Source organism: Alosa alosa, chromosome 7 (genome assembly GCF_017589495.1).
Source record: "Alosa alosa isolate M-15738 ecotype Scorff River chromosome 7, AALO_Geno_1.1, whole genome shotgun sequence".
Taxonomy (NCBI): Eukaryota; Metazoa; Chordata; class Actinopteri; order Clupeiformes; family Clupeidae; genus Alosa; species Alosa alosa.
The window spans coordinates 36353509-36381294 of record NC_063195.1 but is presented as its reverse complement, the minus strand read 5'-3'; the positions used below and the strand labels follow the sequence as shown (position 1 = coordinate 36381294).

The following is a 27786-nucleotide window of genomic DNA, read 5'->3' as shown; positions in this document are numbered from 1 at the left end:
ACACAGTTAAATATACTTTAAAGTGATCACTTTCCATATTATTGGCACGGTGGCTATGTTGATAGTTCGGTTACTGCATTAATAGGCCTACACAATAAACAATGCATGCACAGAAGTACAATGATTGACACACATGGACCGTTAACCTTGCATCAACATTACTTCCTCTTGGTGTCGCCAGTCTGCAATACACACACACACACACACACACACACACACACACACACACACACACACACAGTGCAACTGGAAAGTTTTCAGACCCTTTCAAGTTTTCCACATGTTGTTATGTTTCAAACTCATCTTAAAATGGATTCAATTCACTCTTTTTGTCATCAATCTACACACAATACTCCCATTCAAATTGACAGTCATATTAAAAATTAGGAGACCACTGGAAATTTGAATATGATAGGCAACTCATTCGTATGTCACTTAGCAACTATAAGATGACATCAGAAAAAATTGCAGTGGTCTCAATTTTTTTCCATATATATATATCAAGATAAAAAAAAAACTAGTTTGTATTGTTTTCAGTATATAGAGACTTACCTAGTGCTTTCTCGTGAAATCATTTGACTTATTTTACGAAAAGTTTGATGTATTTTAAGATATCTCATCCTGAAAAGAAGCACATTTTTCTGCCAGTGCGTTAAGTAAATTTGTCTTGATAAGAATCTTTAAAATAAGTCAAAGTTAATTAAGTCAAAATGATCTTTTGAGAGAGCGCTAGGTAAGTCTTTTCATACTTAAAACAATACCAAATAGATTTTTTGATTACGAACACTTAGTTAGATTTAATTTTTTGCAGTGTATATATAAAATGACCAAACCAGGCTTGTTTGGTTTAGCAATATTGATGGAGACCACACGAGGGTCACGTTTAACAAAAGCATATTTATTTAAGTAAATAATTGAGCACAAAAATAGAGAAAATGTCAGGATGGGTGTGGTAAGAAACAAAATTTGAATGCAATTCTGCATGGATGCAGTTTAGTGTAGAAAGCAAAACGAAAGTGCAACTTGGTCTAAGGTGGAGAGGAGGAACCTTGCGCAGCCGCCAGGTAGCCCTTTTATATCGCAACCGCTCAATTAGGGTAGATTACACACATTTGCCTGCTAGGCTCCACCTCTGTAATGCAGACATAAAGAGGACAAACAGACAGGGATGTAACAATATATATGATGTGTATGCCGCGACAAGCCAATACTGTGTATGTATGTGTGTGTGTGTGTGTGTGTATGTATGTATGTATGTATATATATATATATATATATATATATATATATATATATATATATATATATATATATATATATATATATATATATATATATATATATATATATATATATATATATATATATATATATATATATATATATATATGTGTGTATATATATATATATATATATATATATTTACTTTTTTTTTTATAACTACTGTATTATAACTACACTGATGTTGCCCTTTGCACACATGTTGGAAATGTATGTCTTTTTTGCTAGTGGGTGAGGGACTGGTTGTTGGAATCTCATTTTAATTCGGGGTGTGGGTTTTTTCCAGGAGCTGGCTTTTGACCCCTACGAGTCTTTTGCTCAGGACATCCTGCGGAGTGGCTTCCATGATCACTTCCTGAGCCAGCTCTCTAAGCCTGGGGCTGCATTTTACCTTCAGGTTTGAAGCAACAATCAGATGCAGTACAAGACTATTCTGCTTACTCTAATTTGTCCAATATTGTGTGTTCTAAAATCTGAGAATGTATAATTCATAATAAATGACTCGCATCCGTATTGTGATTTACCTATAATAAGTGTGCAGGAACCTTGCGTTATTAGTCACATTGTTTCTTTCTAAACAAAGTTCACACTGTGAACTGGTGCTAGAGTATTCTAGTATAAGGTGCATTCAGACACACTAGTTCTAAGAAAACAGTTCTACTAACTAGAGAGGCTGCCCCTAGAACTACACAGTTCCTAGGGCTTTTGTATTTTGCATTTGCACAGTAGGAACTCTGAGATAACTTAACACACATTAGTAGCCCAATTATTACATGAACATAAAGTTATGAAACAGACAGCATAGCTATTTAGTTACTACCTGATAACATTATCATGAAGCATAAAAAACAGAATTAGCATTGTTCAATGCGGTTTTTATGTATGTTTAAGATTTAAACAGAAGCTGAATTATTTTTTAAAGAGATTTAAATATGGCACTTCTGCTGCCTTGGCATGCACATCAGTCATGGTTCCTATGTACAGAGAAAAGACCCTACTGTACCCCAAAGTAGGATCTCAAATAGATATAGGAACTGCGGTCAGAGGAACTCTTTGATCCATGCTATCCAAATGCGTGAAAAAAGGGGTTCTTGGAACTGCAAAAAGTTCCTACAGTACTGAAAGGGGGATTATCACAGAGGAACCCAACAAGTGATTGCACCACTCTGTCTATCTGTCTCTCTGTCTGTCTGCTCTGTTCATCTGCAGTCTATCTGTGAAGGCTTTAAGGAAGCTGTCCAGTACGTCCTACCTCGCTTGCTGCTAACCCCTGTGTACCATTGCCTCCATCACTTTGAGATCTTAAAGGTAAGAAGTCAACACTATCAGCATCCCCTGTAAACCTCAATGCTTAAGAAATTCAAGAGTCCCATGACCTATGAGCAGTTTTAAGTTAATCCATCGTACAGTATGTCTTGCTCCACTCTGTTTTCACCCAGACAAATCCATTAAAGGGATATTCCACCATTTGGGGAATTGCACTCATTTTCCACCTCCCCTTGAGTTAAACTATTGATTTTTACCTTTCTCCAGTTCATCCAGCCGTTCTCGGAGTCTGGCGATACCACTTTTAGCTCCAGCCTAGCATAGATCATTGAATCGGATTAGACCATTAGCGTCTTGCCCGCTAGCATCACACTTAAAATTGACTAAGATTTCTGGTAATTTCTCTATTTAAAACTGGTCTCTTAAGTTAGAAAGTGTAATAAGACTAACGGTAAAAGACTAATGCCGATTTTGTAGGCTGATTTGACATGGAACCTTGCTAGATTGTGATCTAACACAAGTTATACAACAATTGGGTTCTATGGAACTATTTATTTATTTCTGATTGGCCGAGAGACGTTCCATGAGTTGGAATATCCCTGGACATTTCAACTCCGACTTTGCACAGCTAATAATAAATCACTCTGCAATACAATGCAAAGATTTGACACAATGTTCTCATCCCAGCTCTCCACTATTTTAAGCAATGGGTTAGCCTACTCCTTAGCAAACCATAATGAAACAGTGCTTCACCACATCTGTGGATTAAGCCACACAGTCAACTCAATCTAAGTAAGATAAACGAGGATGCTAATTGTTCTCAGCATTGCCAGCATTGTTTATAATATGATTGTCACTTGGAGGAGACTTGTAGACCCTTACATGACATGGCCCAGTGCCCTTGTAACATGCATGCAGCAAAGCTAGATATGAATGTGATTTCAGCCCGACTTTCAACATTTCTTTCAAGAAGACACGTAAACCACAAAGACCAGTAACGAGGGATCTGGAATGTTGGTTACCTAGCAACCAAGACGCTGTCTATTGAAAAGGGAACTATTTTTTGATGCGTAAGAACGATGTCGAAATTAACATTTTTTTAACAATAATGGGGTGTTTTCAGATTATTTAGTTTGTGGTAGAATTGTTGTATAAAAGCAATATAGCACTCGGGATCGTGGGATTGGTCATGGATATTACCACGGCTGTTGTCGCCTGCGCCACTCGGCCTCCGGCCTTGTAGCTACGGCCGAACAACACCCGTGGGAATATCCATGACCAATCCCACTCTCACTCGTGCTATATTGCTTAATTATTTAGGCTAACCATGGAATTAATCACATTTACACGTTAATTACCGGAAATCTTAGTCATTTTTAAGCGTGATGCTAGCGGGCGAGATGCTAATGGTCTAATCCGATTCAATGATCTATGCTAGGCTGGAGCTAATAGTGGTATCGTCAGACTCAGAGAACGGCTGGATGAACTGGAGAAAGGTAAAAATAAATTGTTTAACTCAAGGGGAGGTGGAAAATGAGTGTAATTCCCCAAATGGTGGAATATCCCTTTAAGTCATTGTTCTAGCTTTTCCTCACTATTATTGCTGCTATAACTATTATGTTATACTTCATGGTGCAAATGTTTGTTCTATCTGCCCATGTCTGCTCCCAATGGCAATAGATTTGTGTCCGCAAGTTTTACTTGTGCAGGTTTGTAGTGATGCTATTGGTTGTATCTCAGCCATAGTCTCATCCATGGCAGGTTAAACAGATGACTACATACTTAAACCTCTGATCAACAACTCAACCTCACATCCTCCCTCCCACCTTATTCAATCAATGATACGAATCTGAATGTTGCAGAGGAGTCACAAGGACCAGACCATGTGCCTGTAGAGTCTTTTAATGAGTACAAATCTGGCACTCAGCACTCTAAGCCTCTTTACAAAATTCTTAAGGAGGGGAAACTAAAAGAGTAAATCTTTAAACTGCCTCTACTACATTTTGTTTGAAATTGACATTTTGAGTTTAGGGACTATAAGAACAAGCTTTTAAAGTTGAATGATATCAGATGTGGAATTAGCATTATATATTGTTGATGCAGGTCTTTTGTCATAAACACAATAGAAATTACTAAATAACACAACCTTGATTGTCATCTTGTTCTGTTGCCCTACTCATTCTGTGTCCAAAGAAAATGCACTGGAGAAGCAAACATGATTCTAAACTGCTTATAAAATGGTGTTTTAGGGTATACATTCACGGTTTTTGTGAGTCTCTAATTTCTGTAAAGGGGGAAGGGATATGAATTGAGGGATGAAGACGGGAGAAGGAGCACTTGTTCTGTACTTACTTCTAATCTCCCTCATGAGGAAAGCCTTACAGCGTCATGATCCTGTGTGTGTGTGTGTGTGTGCCTGCATGTTTGTCTTTGTGAGTGTATACTTGTGTATACTTCCAGTTTTCTTACCAACTTATTTTTCCCTAGCAACTGGAGGAGAAAAGTGAGGATGAGGAGGATAAAGAGTGTCTGAAGCAGGCCATCACTGCATTGCTGAATCTCCAGAGCAGCATGGAGAGGATCTGTTCCAAAAGCCTCGCTAAAAGAAGGCTGAGGTAGGAGCTTTAATCTGAGTCTCTATTTAAGAATAACTGCCAAAAACTCTCCTCCATTGCATGCTCTTTGCAATGCATTGATAATCATTGTTTCACCGACATATTCAGTGAAACATTTCATCATACACACTCAAACACATACTCAACCTTTCTCATCCAATATGCATCAAACAAGTCCTTCGTTTCCCTTTTGTCCTTAAAATAGTTACTTGACTTTGTTGCAGGGAGGGGGGTGAGTGGAGGGGTTGGTCTTTCACCACTGTTGACCCTGGGAAATTGCGTCAGGATAGGGAGGGATGGTAGGGATGTGGAGTTAGGGGTGGGTAACATTATTGTTCTCTGTTTTCTGGGAAAAAAGCAAGTGGAAGCTTGTGAGTAAAAGCTTCATCTCATTCTGTGAAGCCTGGATATTCGCATTTCTGGTCTTTTATTCGGTTTGTGGCACTATCATTTGGTGTGTTGGATTCTTTTTATTCATCTTCCATGGAAGAAAGAAGAGTTTCCACCTTGAGGACATAAATGATCTTCATTATTGGGGTTTCCAGCTTAGCTGTAATTTTTTTTTACATTTCTGGTCTCTAGTTAACATATTTTTATGGGGAAAGGATGGATCATTTTTTGGTATGTGTCCTAAATAATTTCAATTGTGTGCATACACATTGCAGGAAATGTAGTGTTTTGTGTATTAGAAGACTTTCTTTAAAATGGTTGAGCTTCCCTACCTTGTGTGTGTGTGTGTGTGTGTGTGTGTGTGTGTGATTTTGAGAGGGGTGGGTGGGGGTGAAAGACAAAGAACAAGGCATTACCCAATGTGTCAAGGCATTACCCTGAATTTGAGTGTCCTTGTCAGGTTATAGGAGGCTGATTGATATTATTTTATCTATTTATTAATTAAAGATGTTCGTTTGATTGTATGGCAATTTTAGATTTTATACCTCCATTCCCTAGTGTTTTGTTAAGTAATTTTGTGCCTTTTAGCCTGAAACATTTTCAGAGACATGCTTCTGATGTTTTTATTGAGATGAGGAGTAAATCTTGTGATGAGATCAGTGTCACCTTGCTTGCAGCGCAGAGTGACAGTGTTGTCTGCTGGGGCATCCATGCAGCTCATTTTGCTGTACTTTGAGGTGCTGGTATGAGAGGAGTTATCTACGTTCCATCTGCTCTCTGTCACATCTGACACCGTACTCCTCACGGCGAGGCACACGTTTGCCTCACCACTCCTCGCCACGTCTCAGAAACTACAGTAAGCTCTTTTGCAACCCCCTCAGCCAGATTTAAAGCAGACATCCTTTTGAGATGCCTGTACTGGTTGCTGCATTACAGTCCCTTTATTTTTTTTTTTTTTATTTGATTTTCTTCCCTGCTTTCCTCAAGTCCTTGTACAGCACAAGCAGATTCTCCTCTAAAAGATTCTCCCGACTCTAGAGGTCCCCAATACTTACCTGTCTCACGGCTTGGACACACTGCATCTGTTGCTTGTGTGTTGATTTTTATTTCACCGCCCATGTCAGAGCAACCATGCCGAAATTGCGAGTAGTCTACAGATAAGAAGTGGCACCTATGTGTCATGTAAAAGGCAAATGTGTTGATTCTGTGCTTCAGTTATAGCAGTAATAATAGTGAGGAAAAGCTAGAACAATGACTTAAAGGGATAATCCACCATTTGGGGAATTACACTCATTTTCCACCTCCCCTTGAGTTAAACAATTTATTTTTACCTTTCTCCAGTCCATCCAGCCGTTCTCTGAGTCTGACGAGACCACCGTTAGCTCCAACCTAGCATACAGATAGATCATTGAATCGGATTAGACCATTAGCATATCGCCCGCTAGCATCACGCTTAAAAATGACTAAGATTTCCGGTTTTTTCCTATTTAAAACTGGTCTCTTTTATATAAACATATTCAGATCAACAACACCAGAATTCCAGCTTCTTCTTTTGATGGTAATCATTATATAATCATGGCAGGTGTGATCTTATCTTTTATTTGAACAACCAATGAATTCCAACTGCTTGTAAAGGTTGCCTTTTATAGCAGTATCATGAAGCTAGATAGTCATATTGGTGTTTTTGGTGAAAGTGGAGGCTATATATGTATACTATAAAGATGATTGGCTATAATTGTATTATGTTGAAGGTAAAATAACATAGGTGAAGGAATGTAGTTTTCCAGTGCTCTCTCTCCCCTCTGAACAAGGTAAACATGATTGCTGTATGGTAACTGGTCAACTTTCTGGTCTTCACTTCAGCTCATTAATGTTGCTTATTGTGTATTGATGGCCAGTTAAATCAAAGGCAGACTATGTAGAAAAAAATAGAAGCAGTTCTGCAGCAGGGTCACTTCAGAAACGTTCCTGGTGTGAGCACGCACACACGCACGCGCAACCGTGCTGCAGTAGCAACACAATTCAGTCAGAACGTACACGCAATGGAGGCAGTGTGCCCAAGCCGTTAGATTAGAATTAATCTTCATGTTAATCAACTGTTAATCAATTGAACTCACATAGTAGTGTTTTGGAGCTGTAGATTACAGTGTTGGCTTGGTTATGGTTGTATGATCTTGTCCACACGTTCTTATTTGTAATTAAAACCTGTAAACTTCCCCTGGGTTATCACTGTTAACAGGAGTTATAGGTGTCCTCTTCTCAAGTACTCCTGTCTCCAAACAACTTCCTCCTAGAACATGTTTTAGGAAACAGAACGTCACACCATGTCTACATTATTAGGTCATTCTTTCCACATGACCCATCACTCACATATCACATTCTCTGGGTTTTTACTAATATTTGCTTTATATCCCTTCCATTGTAGCGAATCGGCCTGCCGCTTCTACAGCCAGCAGATGAAGGGCAAGCACCTGGCCATCAAGAAAATGAACGAAATCCAGAAGAACATCGATGGCTGGGAAGGCAAAGACATTGGTCAGTGCTGCAATGAGTTCATCATGGAGGGAGCTTTGACGCGGGTGGGTGCCAAACACGAGCGTCACATTTTCCTGTTTGATGGCCTAATGATCTGCTGTAAATCCAACCATGGACAGCCGCGGCTTCCAGGTGCTAGCACTGCTGAATATCGCCTCAAAGAGAAGTTCTTCATGCGCAAGGTGCAGATCAATGACAAGGATGACAAGGAGGGCGAGTACCGCCACGCCTTTGAAATCATCTTGAAGGATGGCAACAGTGTAGTTTTCGCCGCTAAGTCAGCTGAGGAGAAGAATGGCTGGATGGCGGCTCTAATCTCACTGCAGTATCGTTCCACATTGGAACGCATGCTGGACTCTGCAATGATGCAGGAGGAGAAGGAGGAGCAGATGCGCTTGCCTGGGGCTGAGGTATACCGCTTTGCTGAGCCAGACTCAGAGGAGAATCTGGTGTTTGAGGAAAATGTGCAGGCCAAGTCGGGCATCCCCATCATCAAGGCTGGCACAGTGCTGAAACTCATTGAAAGACTCACCTTCCACATGTATGCAGGTAAGAGGGGGTATCAGGAGGTTATTCGGTACTTTGTTTTAATCAATTATTTTTTTTTCTCCATCTTGTTTTTTTGTGTTAATTTGTTTGGTGGGGTGAGTTACCAAGAGCTTCCATTTACTGCACTAAACTGTTATGTACAAGTCTCAAGGAAGCATGTGCGGTGTGGTTTGTCTATCAAAAAACAGGCAGCACAATTTTCACAAAACTCATTAAAGGGACAGTGTGTAACATTTTCAGTTGTTTGTTAGCTATATTAACATTTCCCATTCATAAATGTGGCCTCAGTCATGTTTAATTACCACCACCACCAATTTGAAGCATACCTACAGTATGGGCTTAGAAATCGGCATTTACATATACATAGCGTTTATAAACGCTCCATCTACGTGCGCCATGTTAAAATAACGGTGGCCGGCTAGGGACATTTGTGAAATACAGCGCCGTTTTTGGCATGCAAAGAAAAACTTTCTTGGATTCATCTGCTGAATTTCCCTACATTCAGCGATGTAAGTTATGAACGCATTTTCTACAACCTACATGTCTTCCTAACATTCCGACATTGGCATTGCATTTTCCAACGAAACAAATAAAGAGAAAAATTTTGAAAACGTTGTTCGTGATCTGTCACTGTCTCAGCAAAGCTCTTGTGCACAGCCACCTGTTCAAAGGCTCTACCCAGAGACACCTACCATAGTTTTGCTAGAACTAGCAGACTACCACAACGTTGCTGAATGTATGTTATTATTAGGTTAGTTTGCAACAATGTACAAGTTTAACCAAAGTCCTTAGCATCTAGCTAGCGAACATCACTAGCCATTCCCATTCACTTTCAGTTTATTGTGCTAATGTTAGCTAACTAGCTCGGTTAACAGGCAAAATTGAATGATTTATTCCATGTCCGAAAGTGTGTTTCATTGGCATCACACACAAGCAATGACAAAAGAGAAAAGTTTATGTTTTGACACACCTACAGTATTTATCTAGGTAGATTCGCAACAAGATGAGTTGCAACTAGATATGGTAACGTTAAATGCTTTGCGATGGCTTGCAACAGCTGGCAACAACGTGCACCATTTAATTCACACCGCTGCAACTCCTTCTGCGACGGTTTCGTCTCGACGCGGATCTTTGGTGTGAATTGGGTGTTACTGTATGTTTTTGATGTGCGACGGCTACCGTAGTTCTATTAGGTTGTAATATAATCCCTAAACACTAGATGGGAGAAGATCTTACACATGGGACCTTTAATTTTTGGAGCATATCCTACTCATTGGGTAAACTTCCATAGGCTATTTTCTCACAATGATAATGAAAGTGAGTGCCCTTATAGTTTAACTGAAGAATTTGTGTGTAAAGCTGTCTGTCATTCTTACAACATAAATAATGCATTCATAGCCTACCAGAAATTACTCTGTCTAGGCTACTCCCAGATCTCATACACTGTTGCATCTTACATTTGATGTGCAGAACTTGTGATGTGCACTCAAGCCATTTCAATGCAGGCTAAATGTATAGGAGATCAACAAGTGGGCTAGTGACGAAGATAAATGACATTGTCGCAAATGTGAGACAGACCGACCCTATTTTTAGTATTTTTGCCCCTCTCAAAATACGTTAAAATGGTGTGTTTAGCAAGAAGAATTTCAAACATTTTGAAATATGTTGTTATTCTTCTTATAGCTTAGATCAAAACAGCCTTATGACTGAGGCTTACAATTATTACAAAAAAAGTTAAATGCACTTAACTGTGCTCAGTTCGACCGCTGGTTGGTTTGAGGTTGCAGACTGGCATGCCCCAGCTGCAAAATATACTAAAGGAAACACTGAATACCCTTACCTTACAGTAGCTTAAACTATCATAGTTGGTTGATTTTTGCCTATATGCATGCGTGTGTAGTGGCGGCTGGTGGTTGAAATAAAATAGGAACTGGGTTCCCACGGGTCATGGAATTTCTGGAATATCATGGAATTTTAGAAAGTCTATTCCAGACATGGAAAGTCAGGGAATTTTATAATTTTTGGGGCAAAGTCATGGAATATCAGGGAATTTTGTTGTAGCAGTTTAAAATAGCCATCCTTTGTGAAGCGACCTTGGGTACCTTGAAAGGCGCTTAAATAAAATGTATTATTATTATTATTATTATTATTATTATTATCCTTTGGCCATTTAAGATTAAAATAGCTATGTTTTGAAAAATACAACCAATTGAAATCGGCTTAAAGCTATGCCATTGTTATAATGATAAGTTTTGATGGCAACTCTAACCTGTATATATTGTAATTGTTTTTGGACTGTTGAGAAGTAGGGTTGACCTGTTACCACCCAAGTTCAACCTTGTCAGTTGAACTGCAGCATAAATATAGCACAGTGCTTCATCCATTTTTTTCTTGTTTCTATTAACCCTTGGGAAATAAGCCTTTGCAGCAAAATAGTGCATGTGAGCAAGCGTGTATGCAGAGGGTTGGAAAGGGAAAAAGGTGCTTCCTGTCCCACGCTACATGCTAGGCCTGGCTTCCCTGCTGCAACACACACACATGTACATACTTGAAAACATTCACTTAATCTAACACAGTTCACAGACAACCACCTGTGTTAAGCCTAGTGTGTGTATATGTGTGTGTGAATGTGTGTGTATTCTATGGACATGACCCTTTAGTATGAGCCTTGAATGGCTCTGCAATTGTGTAGTCAGAGCTATTTTAAGTAGTGTTTCTGTGCGCACACACATTGAGCTGCCTTTGTACGTCAGAGCAGTGTCTGTTTCCTGCCTTTTAAATAATTCCAGGCCAATTGTTTGTAAATCCACACCAAGGCAGCTATTGTTCCCACAGTAGCCTCACTAAAAGAACAGATCCATCATGTGGCCAAACAGCTCAGTGAAAACCCTGAGCTGCTTCTATGAAGTTTCAGCAATGCTACATTTGACTCCCTTTTAAGCATTTACTGTCTTGACTTAAATCTAATGCCTACTTTGTGTAATAGACTTGTGTACTTCACTTGGCAAACACAAAAATTAACTGATGAACTAAATGTCGTCTTTCACCAGACCCCAATTTTGTGAGGACCTTCCTGACAACATACAGGTCATTCTGCAAACCACAGGAGCTACTTGATCTGCTAATAGAGAGGTGAGAAGAGGCTACAGTGAACACATCATTTCATACACTGCTGTTTAAAAGTTTGGGCTCACTTAGGAATTTCCATACCAACATGTTATATAGTTTGGAGCTATGCTTTTGGTCACCGTCATCTTTTTGGATGAAATTGGCTTCCACAGCTGTTTGTAGAATTGTGATGTTTGACTTGTAAAATTTGCCGTTTCAATAAAGGCATTGTAATCTTTTTTCTATAGATGAGTGCCTTGGCTTTCCTTCAAGATTTAACTTATATTGTCACAAAGAACACTACATTTATTTGGATGTATTACATCGTATTATGGCTGCTTCTCCCAACTGCTTCAGGTTTGACATCCCTGAGCCAAAGCCCACTGAGGCAGATCAGATGGCCTTAGAGAATGGAGACCAGCCCCTGAGTGCAGAACTGAAACGATTCCGCAAGGAGTTTGTTCAGCCTGTACAACTGAGGTATACATGCATGCATTGAAACACACAGACATATTTGGCTTGGCCATAAAGACTTTTCAGGTTGTCTGTATTGTTTAGCCTGACTGATGTCAGTGTTTTTTAGCATAATGAAAAACACACAGCATCAGACTTAAACAACAACATGCACTCTTGCCTAAAGTTAATTGTCTATCTGCAGGGTTCTGAATGTATGTAGGCACTGGGTGGAACACCACTTCTATGACTTTGAGAGGGATCCTCAGCTACTTCGACGCCTAGAGGAGTTTATTGGCACAGTTCGAGGTAAAGAAATGCACTTTGGAAAACAAGAGAAAGATATCCGCTCACTGTCTTCTATGCTCCTAGTGTAATTTAATGAGTACAACGTTTTGATCGCTCAGATCTTCGTCAGATACACTCACATAGCTCTGTGGACCATTGTCATTATGATCATCACAAATTGGTGTATTAAGTTGTTCTGAGCTATCTCTTCTTGCTAATCTCTTATGTATGTGTGCTTCATATAATATTTGTATTAAGTATTTATTTATATTAAGTATTGTGCTAACTCTTTGTAGGGAAGGCAATGAGGAAATGGGTAGAATCCATTACTAAGATCATCCAGCGAAAGAAGCAGGTTCAGGCTAATGGGCCAAGCCACAACATCACCTTTGAGAGTCCACCTCCTCCCATTGAGTGGCACATCAGTAAGCCTGGCCAGATTGATCAGTTTGACCTCATGACTCTACACCCCATTGAGATTGCTCGACAACTCACTCTCCTGGAGTCTGACTTCTATAGGTATGTTCAGCTGTAAATGCTGAGGCCTCCATTGTTGGTATGCATACATGTAATTGTCGCTAGGAAAGCCTTTTAAAAAGCATTGCATGCACATAGCTCTGATTATGTCTAACTTTGAAAATAGTACCGTCATTTCCCAATTATTAGCCGCAGTTTATACATTGATTTTGCAAAATTTCTTCTGCTATGAGGTTAATACACGGGGGCAGTTAATATGGTATTAATATGGTTTCGGTTTATAAAACCCTATCCTGTGACTTATACACAATGCGGCTAATACACAGGAAATCACTGTAATAAATAATATGATTGTTTAGTGAAGCTTTCTTGGTCAGCCCATCCTCCGCTTAGATAAATGTGTTGTAACAACAGCTGGAATCAATTACCATGTGCAGTACCATCAACAAAAAGAGGTAGAATCCATTCATACTCTTAAAAGGGTCTACTCATGGGCTACATTTACGCCGTCAGTTAAATATGACCCAATTCCGATGTGCAACATGGACGTGTAAACAGAAAAAAAAACCGCATAGATTCTTATATTTCCAGATCAGCTCATATGTGGAATTGATTTATTTTAGGCCTCATTCATATGTGGAAATAAATCAGATATGAATTGGATATGTGCCAGTGCGACTGCAGTCTAAACAGGCAGATTGGATATTCCCTGTCATTTTCAATTTGCACATCGTTGAAAATGCCCACAATCTTTTACGTTTTTGCATTTACATTACATACAATGTTGCTTTCAGTTTCACGCGAACGCACGACTGGCAGAACAATATAATTCAAATGAAAACAGAGATGGAAAAGCTGCAATAAAAGCGGTAGGCTCTCCACTTTCTTTTTCGCCTTAAAATAAAACCGACTTCTCATGATACTTTGGAAACTAAAGTAAACAACTAGCCACTGAAATGCACTAATGCAAGCTTATTTTGTGCATTTGCAGTGCCTTTTGTTTTCATTTCGGTGGCTGGTCATCATTTCGGTGCACCTCTGGTGTGCATGTAGATCAGTGTTGCGTGGGTCTGTTCACAAGCGCCCCGAGCTTGCCCGATATTTTAATCAACCCAACCGCAACTTGGACCGCGAATATTAATTAATCCGACCCGCTTATTTATAAAATGTGTGCTTTTGGTTAGATTAGATTAGATTCAACTTTGTTGTTATTGTGCAGAGTACAAGTACAGAGACAACGAAATGGAGTTTGTGTCTAACCAGAAGTGCAAAAAATGCAATTGCAATTGCAATGCATGCAATGTGATATAAAAAGTAATTGGTGCATAGACAGGACAAAAGATATAGTGCAGTGTAGACAGTAGTATACAGTTGTTTTCAGAAGGTGTTTTAGAGTAGTATAAATTAAATATAAGTATGTGCAGTAACTTCATAAGAGCAGAATACATATGGCTATGTAATATGTAAGGGATAATGTACAGAACGCCGGTCATTATTGGGAAAATAAGTCCGATGCGCAGCGGAGGGGTCTTGTTTCGCCCTGAAGGGACTTATTTTCCCATAATGACCGGCGTTCTATACATTATCCCGCTTATTATACGGCTACTTGCCAAAACTAAATAATAAACTCCCCACGATATGACTTTAGCCTACATAGCCTAGCCTATTTGTTACCGTTCATCGTGGCATTTGCTAAAAAACAAATAGTTCGCAACAACACACACTGCTGAACTTGAATCAAACATTCTTTAGAACACAGCTGATCAACCGCCTGCTTTCACGTTTTGAATGAAGTTCCAGTCCTTGCGTAGTGATATGAAAGACGTATCAGAAGCACAAAACCCGTTGCCATTGACAGCGGTAATTATATGTTTGCAGCGGTAATTACATGAATTTATTTTACCATAGAACGTTGGGAAATCCCATTCAAGTCAATGGAGCGTTCTACTAGCATTGTGAAGAGCCGTATAATAAGAACAATGTATGAACAACATGTACAGATATGTGCAATATAGTGGCAGTACCATTATAGTAGTAGTAAGAACAATATAGATATATGCAGTGTATTAACAGAATATATTACAGAAACAGAATAAATATGAACACTGCAGTTAAACACCACTCATTGACCTCCAATGAAGGAATTTCGGAGCTGCTTAAAGAAATGTTTCCCGACTCTGACATCGCAAAGTCATTCACGTGTGGTAAAGACAAAACCGGGTACATCATCAGATTTGCCCACAAGTTCATATTAGGCCTATAGCACAAGTGCAAACAATAGTTCACCAGTTCATGTAGTGGATGCCAGTTTGTGAATCAGCAACAGTTCATAGAAGATGCCAGTTTGTAATGCATCAACTTGCAGTGAATGCCAGCCAGTGTGCTGGAACTATCCATTCTCTCCATTGCACATTTTATGTAGTTTGTTTTATTTTATTTACTAAGTGAAATAAATATGTGCAATATGTTGTCAACATCAGTGAGTCTCTAAATCTATTCTTTTTTATATGTTATATATGTCAAAATCTGTGTATCGGTATATAATAGAAAGGTTGCTGATTTAAGAAATTGTCAATTCAGTGTCGTGATGGTTTAAAAAAAAAAAATCTGAAGGTAGTAAAAAAGGTATTAAAAAGTAGTAAATTTAACATAAGGATTGCTGTATATACCCTGAGTATGAACTATATACAAGCTATGTGCAGTGTGGTAACAGTACCATTGTAGTGCAGAAACAGTAACATTTGAATAGTCAAAAATATGTGCAGCCTATCATGCAGTGTGACCGTAGGCCATTTCTGTAAAACAAACTAATTTATTTGCGAAACTTTTTACAACAGAACTACACACAGCTAGGCATGCAGGACATAATGTTTGCGCAGGAGAGTGAATGAAAATAAGAGCACAAGCACGTGCTTAAGATTAGCTAAACACTAAGACAAGACTTCAAGGCCATGGACATACATTTTTCTTTCGAAAACAGAAATGGTGAAGGCAGCAAGGTAGGCAAGAGATATACATTGCTGGTCAAAACGTTAGCATAATAACTGGTTTATAATGCTGAATGAAGCACAATGCTTTACTGAAGCACATACACTGTTTAAAGTCACAGACACAATGAACTAAGGTAACTTTTATGCATGCGCGAACCTATACGGCCTATACATACCGGTAGATATGGCTGTGTAGTCTGTGTACCATTCCTGCAGGCGCCTGCTCACGGCTGTAGGCTAAAGGTTTAACGTGGGAAGGTGGCAAAGTATCAGCATTATTTTACTACGCTGTTCCAGGTCAGTATGTAAGGGATAATGTATAGAACGCCGGTCATTATGGGGAAAATAAGTCCCGACAGGGCGAACCGGACCCCGACGCGCCAGCGGAGATGACCGGCGTTCTATACATTATCCTGCTTATTATACTAGCTTCTCTCCTCCATCTCTACCATCTTCACCTATGTGGCAAGTATGCTTCAACCAATGATGTCTTTGAAAAGCAATTATTAAATATTTAAATTAAATATTGATGCTAGCCTTCTCGTGACTTTAAATATTTTTAGAAAATATATATTTAATTAATTGTAACTGACCCGCCCGCAAATGACCCGAATATCATTCATCATTATTTTATTTTTTTTCAATTTCGGCCGGACTGCGCAACACTGATGTGGATTGTCTCAAGTGTTATACAAATTAGTGAACCATATAAACAGACATCTGATATGGGCCACTCTCAAACTTAGATGTAAACAGGCAGTCCAAAAAATCAGATATAGGCAGAAAATCCGAACTGTGCATCAAGGCCTGCCGTAAAAGCAGCCATGGAGTTGCTTCCTCAGTTGTCCACAACTCTGTTGTATGTGCCTACTGGAAATCTGTAGCCAGCTTTGCTCAAGGTCATTCCCTGTGTTTCCAACAGCTTCCACAAAACAGCATTTTTTAGCTAATGCCAAATCTCTTAAAATTAAATCTGGTAGAAACAGCACATCAACTCATTTATTTCTGGCTTGGTTTACAGGTCGGTCCAACCGTCAGAGCTGGTGGGCAGTGTGTGGACCAAAGAGGACAAAGAGTTGAACTCACCTAACCTACTTCGCATGATCCGTCACACCACCAATCTCACACTCTGGTTTGAAAAGTAAGAATTAATTTTAAACTGTAAAACATAATTTGCTTGTGAAGGCTTTCTTAAATGGGCCGCTGTTATCCGCTGTTGCCATCTGTTTTTTATTTGTTACCTTTGTTACCTCTGAGAACCCATTACCTTTTGGTGCCTGCCCTTCTAGTTTCCCCCCAAAAATTGGTTGTGTCCACACTTTTAAAGCAGACATAAGCTCTGTTCGGAAATCCTGTGCATTGCACGCCGTGTTGATGGTTACTCCTGCCTCCTCTCAGGTGTATAGTGGAGACGGAGAACTTGGAAGAGCGTGCACTAGTAGTGGCACGCATTATTGAAATTCTGCAGGTTTTCCAAGAACTCAATAACTTCAACGGTGTACTGGAGGTGGTCAGCGCCATGAACTCCTCCCCAGTCTACCGACTGGACCACACATTTGAGGTAAGTTCAACCAAAGTCCTTTTAGGCAAGTCCCTCCACTCGGCGGCCATTTGGCACTCGTTGGGCATCCATTTCGGCAGAAATGCGCGTGCGCAAGGCTTCACGACATCAATCTTGCTCCAGTGGTGAGATCACAACACATGATTGGCACGATGTCTTCACAACACACCATATGATTGGCTCAATGTATTCACATGTCGACGTTTTGCCGAGGAAGGGGTGGGATATGTGTAGACAACGGCCATATTGGCGTGACAAACTAGCCCCATGCATTTCTATGGAGTATTTTTTGAGTGCTGTGTCTCCACATTAGAAAGTCTCTGGTTCAACTCAATAAATTTGCAGCAGTGGAGCAACAATGGGTCATATTATTGGTTGGTGTAGAGTAGTGAAGATACAAATTGTACAAATTTGAACAAACAAGGTCTATACAGGTGGGTCTCAAAAAATGTCCCCCTAATTTAGTTCAGTGGATCTCCCATATATTCTAGATTCAGTAGATATAAAGTGAAATATTTCAAGCCATTTTTTGTTGTAATCTTGATGATTACAGCTTACAGATCATGAAAACCAAAAATAAGTATCTGAAAATATTAGAATAAAGAGATAATACAAAAATGTCAGTTTCTTGAACCTTTAAACTCTAAGTCTGGTTCAGTAAGCACAACAGACAAAAGACTGCAGACTTGATAGTTGTCCAGAAGGCATTTATTGACAACCTCCACAAGGAGGGCAAGCCACAGAAGGTGGGCAGGGTGTTCACGGAGTGCTCTATGAAAGCATATTCATGTAAAGTTGAATGGAAAAGTGTGGTAGGAAAAGGTTGTGGACTGAAGCTGGAGTCTGCATCAGGAGCCACCATGCACAGACATATTCCTAGTGTCAAGCCACTCCTGAATCAAAGACCAGGTTAGAGCGTCTTACGTGGGCTAAGAAGAGACAGAACAGGGCCCAGTTCCCGATAACGATGGAGACGCGCTCTTACGAGGGTTTTCTACGATTCATCTTACGATCGTTCGTTTGGTTTTTCCGACTGTTTCCCGAACATGCTCTTAGCGTGAACGCGCGTGCACTGCTCTTAAGATGCTCTTAAGGGGAGCTGTCCACGTTAATAGTTCTGAAATATCCTCTTATTTGATGGTGATGTCAGGTGACTGCACGTCACAGCTATTCCAGTTTAAACTTCGGATCTACACATTAATTCACATCAATACGAAAATAGAAACACTTTGACATCTGCATGTAAGCATCCCAAGTAGGTTATATACCACACACAGACATAAATAATTGTAATTATTTAAGATTAGATTGTTGCACCATGCAATAATTTGTCGCGGGTCACACGTTTGAAGATAAGAAAGAAGTCGAGTAAGAAAGTGAGGAAATGTGTTAGATTTTGATGCAGTACAGACTAAACCACATGTTCCTTTCTCTGCTTTTACCTCATAGGCCTAATAAAATATAGCCTTCACATAGCAAAGATAATGGCAAACTATTCTGGCAACGTCTCGTTTCATAACTTGATTGCATTTTTGTCCGCTTTTCATCACATTATTATGACCATTAAATGTAGGCTATGCTATTTTGCACGCTAAAATCTGATTCATCACAGGTAAACACAATAAAGAATAGGAACGTAAGTTGGATAATGTATTCTAAGTTGTAATTCCTCTATGTCCTGTTGGTGACCTCAGTGAGAAGTACTGTAAAGACGCTCTTAGCCGGTAACGAGAACTCTGGAGCACTCGTAGATCTACGAGTGTTTTCACGACGCTCTTAAGCTACGATGGTTTCGGGAAACAGTCGGCAAATCTTAAGACATTCGTAAGAGGGACTTTACGACGCTCTTAGGCTTAAGATGCTTTCGGGGAACTGGGCCCTGGACCGTTGCTCAGTGGTCCAAACTCCTCTTTTTGCATAAAAACAGAATTTGCATTTCATTTCAACTAGTGCAGTGCCCGTTCAAACATGCCATTCCTGTAGAAAACCTGTAGCTGAATTACATGCCTGCAGGTATGCCTGCTTTAAAAATAGGATGATAGGGGAAACATAATTTCAGCTAAACATAATCAATATTGAATCAATAATGAATACTGAATATTATATTAATATATATTAACCTATATTTTATTAATGTGCAGTAAGAAGAATTTAGGCTGCATGTGATATTTCTACAGATCAGAATGACATAAGCCTAACAGCTGTTTTGAGTTAAGGCTATATTATTGTTAAGCTTATTGAATATCATCGTTTTGAAATTTGCAACGGTGTGACTCTCTGGTAGGCCTAAGTGACATCACGCACTGTCTGCCACTCGTTGCCTGTAGCTGATCGAAATGACATAAGCCTGAAGCTTTGATGTAAGGCTATATGTTTAGCCTATTGAATAGCTTAACGATATAAAAGACAAACCATTTTGTAGAAAGATGAGATCATATGAGATTTGCAACGATGCGACACAAAAGCTTTGGTAGCACAAGTGACGTCGCTGCATACAGGGAGTCATTATTGTTGAGGTCAGACATAATAATTATCCAAACATCTTGCATCTTAACCCGTGATTCAGTGCTGCCAAAACTCGACTTACCCTCTCTGCCTCTGGTCCTGCGCTGTGCTGTGTGACAGGGGGAGTGGCTACGGTATTAGACTAGTAGCCTAAGCCTTATTTTTTGCACTCTATGGCTGACAGCCTTTAATGTAGCCTACATGTGCATCAGTTCTAGGCTCAATTTAATTTCTAGGAAAAGGTTTTTTTATGTTTTTTAGCCTATGTTACAGCAAGAATTAGTGCCTGGCATGCGGGGGCGTGGCATCACAATGGTTGCTTCCCATCGTGATGTATGTCAACCATCACGATGGACAATGATCTCATCTATCGGCACAACCCTAATGGAGGTCACGTGTTTTGATGCAAGATGCTAAATGGTGCACATGTTCCCACGGTGATCACATGATTGCATGAAGACTTATAGGTAGCCTATATGTATTTTTTTATAAATGAATAGAAAGCATCTTTACTATGTTCTGTTTATGAGGAAAAAAAATGCTTCAGATGAAATATTTTGGCGGACCCCCGGTTGAATATCACTGATATACAGTATGTTATTGAAGGTCTTCAATGGCACAGAAATAGTGTCTCGGACAAGTGTTACCTACCTGCAAGTGTTCCCTAGGCTTTAACATTAGAGCGGTCACTTACCTGTAAATCTATTGTTGCCAGAATATAAGTGTGCCAGCAAATTGAAGTTGTTGTGCTGCAAATCAAGGCATTTTTGACTGCTTGTGTCATCACTGATTCAGTGTTATTTTGACTGCATGTCCTGCTTGGTATTGTGGTTTGACAGTTACATTTTAAGAACAAACTGTAAGTGATGCAAAATAATGTTATTTGGTATCTGTAAAATGCACCCTGCCCACCCTCCCGAAATCAGTTCAGGATGTTTGTTTTCACATAATAATGGTCTATGCACAACACAATCATAATATCAGGGCCAGCATGTGTTCTTGTAAAGTGCCTAGAATGAATAATGCAGTCACAAGTGCCTTTTACACTGCTATCACATTATGGAACAGTACATGAAAATTCCATAGAGGCTTTTAGAAGTCAGGTAAAGACCAAATTCGGCCCGTGTCCGGCCCAATTCCGGCCCACAATGTATGTCAAAATAATAATGTAACCCGACCCTTGAGGGTATTTTTAATTGCGACAAACAAAGATACTGATTAAAATAGATGATAGATCCAAGTACGGTGACATCCCATTTGTACTGTCCTCCACTATTTGCTAGACATCCAGAGCTTGATTCAAACCCAAAATCGCTGCACAAAGTTTTCAGGAAATACTTGTATTAGGCTACACGCGAGAAACACGAAGACGTGCATTTGTAATGACGCGGAAGCGATGCAGGCCATAGTTTTGCACAAATTGAAGCAGAAATAGGCCTACACCAAATGTTCGCGTGAGATGAAGTCTTAGGTAGGCTATGTTATTCACCTATTCTGATTCTGAAGGAGAATATCCTTTTGGAGATTATGATCGATCGTCTATTGACAGTGATGGTCACGTTGCGTCTGTGAATGGAGGTGCGTCTTTGCGAATATACGACAGTGTCCACTAAGCATACCATGCTTATTTCGACCCTCTGCCCTATGGCGCGGGAATCGTGCCTAAAACCTTCCGACCGTCCATCTGATCAATCAACCGATCGACCAACCGACCGTCATACAACCCGCCTTACTTACATGTATCAGAATAAATGCCTTTTTATAAGCAGCCTACATATACCTACATGAACCTACATATCCAACATGTGCCCAGAATTGGTACTTATTCTGTTGGAACATGATGGATACATGTAGGCTTGTGTTGGAACATGAATACATGTAGGAAAACTGTACAATGTTGAAACTTCATTAAATGAACATTCATTAGTCTATTTGTGTCATTATTAGTGACAAGCTATTGCTATTGTTGCTTAAACTATTATGCGTAATAACCATCTGCAAAACAGGACTACCAATTATCTGTGAGATATGAGAAATGCCATAGGCTGGCCTTACCACATTTTCTCTTTCTTACATCAATACGTTATGGAAGCATATGAGCCCACTTCAAATCATCTCCAAATATGTGATTATGTATCCTAGCCTATAGGCTAAGTTTAACAACGTTTTATGGACAATATGCCTCGGACTGCAATTTGAATAGATTTTGCTGTGCTATACTGTAAAAGTAGGCCTACGGCCATTTCTTAGAGTGGCTTGAGATTAACATAGCCTAAATACTGTAATGTTGACACCAATAAAGATACGTTTATTAAGCAGGCTAACAAGAGTTTTCAGCTGAAATGGCATGAAGACTATGTGGACCGCCTGGACCTTTGTAGCAATGCAGACTGCTCGGGGGAACCTGCTTATCCAACTGTCGAACTGACAGGCTTATCATAAATTCGCATTTATTTCAATTTGGCTATAGGCTACGTTTTTAAAGTTCCTATGGTTCACAACTACTCGCAATATGCTATCGACACTATTGGTCATGTTAAGCGTTACTTGCAATGTGAAACTAAAATCTACGACAGTAGAAAATTATGTTTAAAGACAAGTCTTTAAACATAATTTTCTACTATCTTAGATTTTAGACAAACAGACAAAATGCACCAAAAACAAAACCTCCGGAGAGGTAGCTACACATTTGTTGTTGCATGATAAAGCAATGAACGTGCTAGTAGGCGTTTGACATGACGTTTGATGGATCCACCGGTTGGTAGGAAGGGAGGTTTTTGGCATCATTCCCGCGCTATACTGCCCAACGTAGCTTGGAGGTTGCAGTGGTAATCGTGATGATGGTGTCCGTAATGGACGTGGTACAGACAGCAGGGATAGTAGAAATAGGGCTCTGAACTACAAAGTCACCTGCGATAGGAACTGATTTGACCAGGATACTTTATTGTAGGCCTTGTGGTTATAGGCTAGTAATAGTTTCCTATTGATATACATCTTAGGTGTTTTCCTGTTAATTTGTTATGTGGGTAATATGACAAAAAAGAAAGTAAACCTGCTTAAATATGTTCATCCAGTATTTACTGAAAGGTGTATAATTTGAGGTGTTTGCCATCCAGTGGCAAATTAGATGGGTAAATTTACCCCCTTCATAAACTTTTGTTTATAGTAAAATATTTTTACATTTACAGTAGGACTTTATCTCTGACCACTTTCAAGCCATGGCCTTTTGAAATTTTTATATAAAAATCCAATGGTGTTGCTTTCTTAAACCTGACTCCTAGTTTGCCAGGTTTAAAAAAGTTATGAGACAAATATTTTTATTTGGTGTGAATACCAAAAATACCTACCTGTTTTTATGCTTTTTTGTTTGTTTTTATAATTTGTATTAATATTTATTTTATCATTATTTTATATATATAAGCTAAGGTTGCTAGCACAGGTGTCTAAAAATAGATAAAAAGACTTGCACTTTCTGTTTGTAGTTTTGTGTTTAAAAATACAGTATTTGAAAAAAACAATGCATTTTAGGAAATAGCCGTCGTTTTTTTGTATTATTCTTTAACACTGACGTGGCCCTCCAATCGGATGACATTGGCTCATTTGAGTTTGAGACCCCTGACTTAGAGTAACAGATCTGCAATGAAAGATTTGATTATTTGTAGCTGTTCTTTGAATTTGGAGGTATTTTTGTAATGTTTAATTTGTATGATATGCCCCTTTTTGATTATAGTATTGTGTCTTGCCAGGCCGTTTTAGTTGAAGGTTTTGTGTTTTTTTTCCCCCTCATGTTTGAAGGACCATGTTGGAAGTGTTTTTCACTTTAACATGTTATTCTTTGGATTATGTTATGTTAAATGTGATAAAATCAATTAACTAAACAGTCAATACCTGTCGCCTTTAGCAAATCCCAAGTAGGCAACGGAAGATTCTGGAGGAGGCCCATGAGCTGAGTGAAGATCATTACAAGAAGTACCTTGCCAAACTGCGGTCAATCAACCCACCCTGTGTGCCCTTTTTTGGTATACTTCTTTATCCATCTCGTTACTAGCTAGGTTTTTTCTTGTCTAGAAGAGACATTGGTATAGTGACAATTATTTTTAAGAAATCTCAGATACTATTGAATGTAAATATATTTTTTCTTATGGAATTTCCTTGAGGGGATTCAGCCACTCAAAAAGTAAAAAAAAAAAGTTTTTCCCTGAAATATGCTCAAAAAGTACAACAACAAAAAACCAACAAAAATAACATTTGTTTTCTTGCTGAAGAACATATCAGGATATCTGTAAAGTAAACAAATCACATTTATATGAAGAACACCTTATGGTGTGTATATACTGTAATTGAATTGGTTGAATATATACAGAATGTCCCTACAGTAATTTGTACCCTAGTGGAAGCATAGAGGTTTAAATGGTCAGAACTCCACAGATTACATCTTTATTTCTGATCCCAGGGATCTATCTGACGAACATCCTGAAAACAGAGGAGGGTAATCCTGATTTCCTAAAAAGACATGGAAAGGAGCTGATCAACTTTAGCAAGCGAAGGAAAGTTGCAGAAATCACAGGAGAAATCCAACAGTATCAGAACCAGCCCTACTGTCTTCGTGTGGAGAATGATATACGGGTGAGGCATGACATTATTTATCATTCTTTGTTTAAAAAAAGATATCTACACACTATCTCAATTAGTGTTTTCATTGTAAACAGTTATGCTGCAGTATGTTTCTGAAGGTTAAGTATGAACATAATGAAGTATGCCATAATAAAAAAAGGTAAATAAATTAAAAACTAAAATATCTGGGTTCGGTGCTGCATATTGGACATACTGTAAGAAATCCTGTTAGATATGTTCCTGTGTTTTCTGTACTATCATTTGAATCACCTTGTCTCTTTGATCTTCATTTCTTTTAGTATTTCACAACCTGGTGGATAACACTGTTATCTCACAACCCCAGATGACAAAGTGATTTTTATATGTAGAGATTTTTTCTTTAATTATTCATTGGCAGAACCCAAATATAATCAGTTATGATGGATAAGTGCCACGTCTGTTCTATTGGTAAATAATTTGTCATCTGGAACTTTTAAGCACAGGGGATTAAATACTTCAAGTAGCATATTTCAGAAATATTTTTGGAAATTTTAAACATAAATGTTCACAACAATAATTGATTGAACTAAATGTACTGCAAAGCGGTACAGAATATGACCGCTGCCCATTCCTACACATTCTCTCTGAAAAAGTAAATAACGCTGGTCAATTTGACTCCACCCCTACTCTTGCAACTTTTGTGTATGTAAATGAATGTGTGCATAGTGTGTGTTTGTTTTGTGTATGTGTGCTTGTGTGTGTGTGTGTCTGTGTGTGCATGTGAGTGTGTGTAGCTGATATGACCCCCCATGAATGTTAATTCCACAAAATTTAGCAAGCATTCAGAGGGTGTCATTGATCCTACACTTAAAATTTTGTGCAGTTTTGAACCTGTCAGCCAAAGATACCTGCGATTACACTGCCTCATTTTTGCTTTTTAATTTTTAACTAAGTGGTGCTATATCTCAAATGAGTGGATATGGGATGGGTTGACATGGTCCCTTGAGACCAACATACGAAAACAAGTTGGTCATCCTAGGCTCTACGGTTCTCGAGATATTCAGAGAAAACTGTGTCCGGCCTACCCTCCTTTCGGGGGGGCCCTGTGCAGTGGGTGGGGGATAGATCAAAACTATATTGGTCCCATGTCATTCATGTGGGGCTACATGCCCACTAAGTTTCGTGCAGCTCGGTTTTTCAGTGTTACGGGAATCGTTGTCACAAATTTACTGAGACAAATGGGATTTCAAAGGGGGTTAAAATACCCCTGTCACCCACTGTAACTGCATTGAAACGCTTATAAAAAGAATGCTGCTATAAAAAGAATTGTAGGACTTTCTTGTCAAGGGTACAATACACCCACATATCTATTTCGTTACAGGCATTATTCACTCTTTTAAGATGGTGTGCAAAGCTGAAGTTTGTTTGTGATATTTTATGTTCCAGTAGTACTGTAAACGTTTTGGGGTCTTTGTGTGTACCACACATTATACATACATACTAGGATTACCCACGGTTCTACTTTACTCAACTTCAAGTTGCATAAGTGGGTCCATAAATGTTGTTCTTTCTTAAGTTTTACACTGCCATTCTTCATTCAATCTTCATTTGCATCCCTTGATATACCATTTATTCTACTGTCTGTTTTGTTGCAGAAATTCTTTGAAAACCTCAATCCCATGGAGGATAAAATGGAGAAAGAATTTACAGACTATCTTTTTAACAAATCTCTGGAGATTGAGCCTCGCAATGCCCGTACTCTGCCACGATTTGTGAGTTTCACTGCTAATGCATTCATATACAGTACACTTTGTTGTTTATCTGTCCATAGCACGTAGACAAATGACATACAGTAATAGGGTTCTTAAATGTGGTGTATGCCGTTTCAATTGAATGCACGTTTTGTCAAATTCAACAAGTTGATCCTCATAGTCCTCCAACTGTCTATTGTGGGTACAGTCAAAACAACTGGTGGCCCAAAACAACGATAAACTATTCCAGCCAATCAACATGATGTTGATCATGCAGCATGGAAGGGAGGGTTGTAATTAAAGATTAAAGTTTCAAAGATTTGTTGTAATTTGACCTCTGCCTTGCACTCAGCCAAAGAAGTACAACTGCCCACTGAAGTCCCCTGGTACACGGGTTACCTCAGTTCGGCCAGGGACCATGCGCCATCCCACCCCCCTACAGAATGAGCCACGCAAGATCAGCTACAGTCGCATACCTGACAGCGAGATGGAGGGTGCTGCCTCCGCGCCCAACTCCCCCCGCACACCACTCACACCGCCACCTGCCTCAGCTGCCTCAAGCAGTACCGACATCTGCAGTGTATTTGACTCACCACAAGGACCCTCAAGCCCCTTCCATTCCAGTATGTGACACTTTGACTAGCTCTAGGCACACTACTATACTAACTACCTTCCAGGTCATCACTCGCACTAACTTGCCATCTAACAATCATGAGTCCAGAAAAGGTAATGCATATGATTGAGAAATTGTTAACTGAGCTTAAAGTTTGTGGTTAGTCAAAATGAGGTATTGTTGAAAGTTTGTGATTGTGTATGAGTGTTTGTGGTCTCTCTTTCCAAGTGAGCCATTGGCATCCTTACTCTCCCTCTTAGTTGCTCTTCTTTCTTTCTCTCTCTACCTGGCCAGACTGCGACAGCATCTTTGCCCCGGTCTCTCTCCCCCACGGCCCACGTTAGTATCGGCCTGTTATCCCATGACTTAAGCTCTTGAACACACACTCAAGAGTCCCAGATATTGTGCTTTTCATTTTATTGAGACTGTGTGTAGCACTGTAGCACAAGGTGTTCCTCTTGATTTCACCATTACCCCAAAGCATCCGTGTCTATTGGTCTTATTCTGCTTTGAACATCACTGTGTCCCCCTACTGTTTCTTTCCTGCATGCACTCACCACCACATCTGTTTCCACTGGTGTGTGTGCTTCCATAGCAACATGATCTCTGTGAGTCTCAATGGGTTGGATAAACTGTGCAACATGTAGAGAAGATGAATCTCAGGATGACATGTCTTGTCTTTTCAGGATCATCGTCCGTTTCCTCCATGGTGTATAGGAGTACAGAAGATGCTCCAGTGCCACCACCCGTTCCCCCTCGCAGACGTCCCGAGTCAGCTCCTGCCGAATCATCTCCCTCAAAGGTAACTGCT

At 39.4% G+C, this 27786-nt stretch overlaps 1 protein-coding gene across 3 annotated transcripts in view; it reads left to right on the top strand.

Annotated features, from left to right (window-relative positions):
* The window catches only part of LOC125297201 (son of sevenless homolog 1-like), a 49796-nt gene that overhangs the window by 20679 nt on the left and 1331 nt on the right, over positions 1 to 27786 (top strand). For 2 of the 3 annotated variants that reach the window (XM_048247389.1, XM_048247386.1), the window contains 16 exons: positions 1568 to 1678; positions 2491 to 2589; positions 5035 to 5162; positions 7978 to 8636; positions 11687 to 11768; positions 12102 to 12224; positions 12403 to 12506; positions 12782 to 13004; positions 16974 to 17093; positions 17351 to 17513; positions 23920 to 24037; positions 24472 to 24644; positions 26267 to 26383; positions 26715 to 26985; positions 27270 to 27314; positions 27662 to 27777. In XM_048247389.1, coding sequence (XP_048103346.1) covers positions 1568 to 1678; positions 2491 to 2589; positions 5035 to 5162; positions 7978 to 8636; positions 11687 to 11768; positions 12102 to 12224; positions 12403 to 12506; positions 12782 to 13004; positions 16974 to 17093; positions 17351 to 17513; positions 23920 to 24037; positions 24472 to 24644; positions 26267 to 26383; positions 26715 to 26985; positions 27270 to 27314; positions 27662 to 27777 — 2652 coding nt within the window. The remainder of the gene's footprint in view (positions 1 to 1567; positions 1679 to 2490; positions 2590 to 5034; positions 5163 to 7977; positions 8637 to 11686; positions 11769 to 12101; positions 12225 to 12402; positions 12507 to 12781; positions 13005 to 16973; positions 17094 to 17350; positions 17514 to 23919; positions 24038 to 24471; positions 24645 to 26266; positions 26384 to 26714; positions 26986 to 27269; positions 27315 to 27661; positions 27778 to 27786) is intronic. The other variant, XM_048247387.1, reaches the window with a different exon arrangement.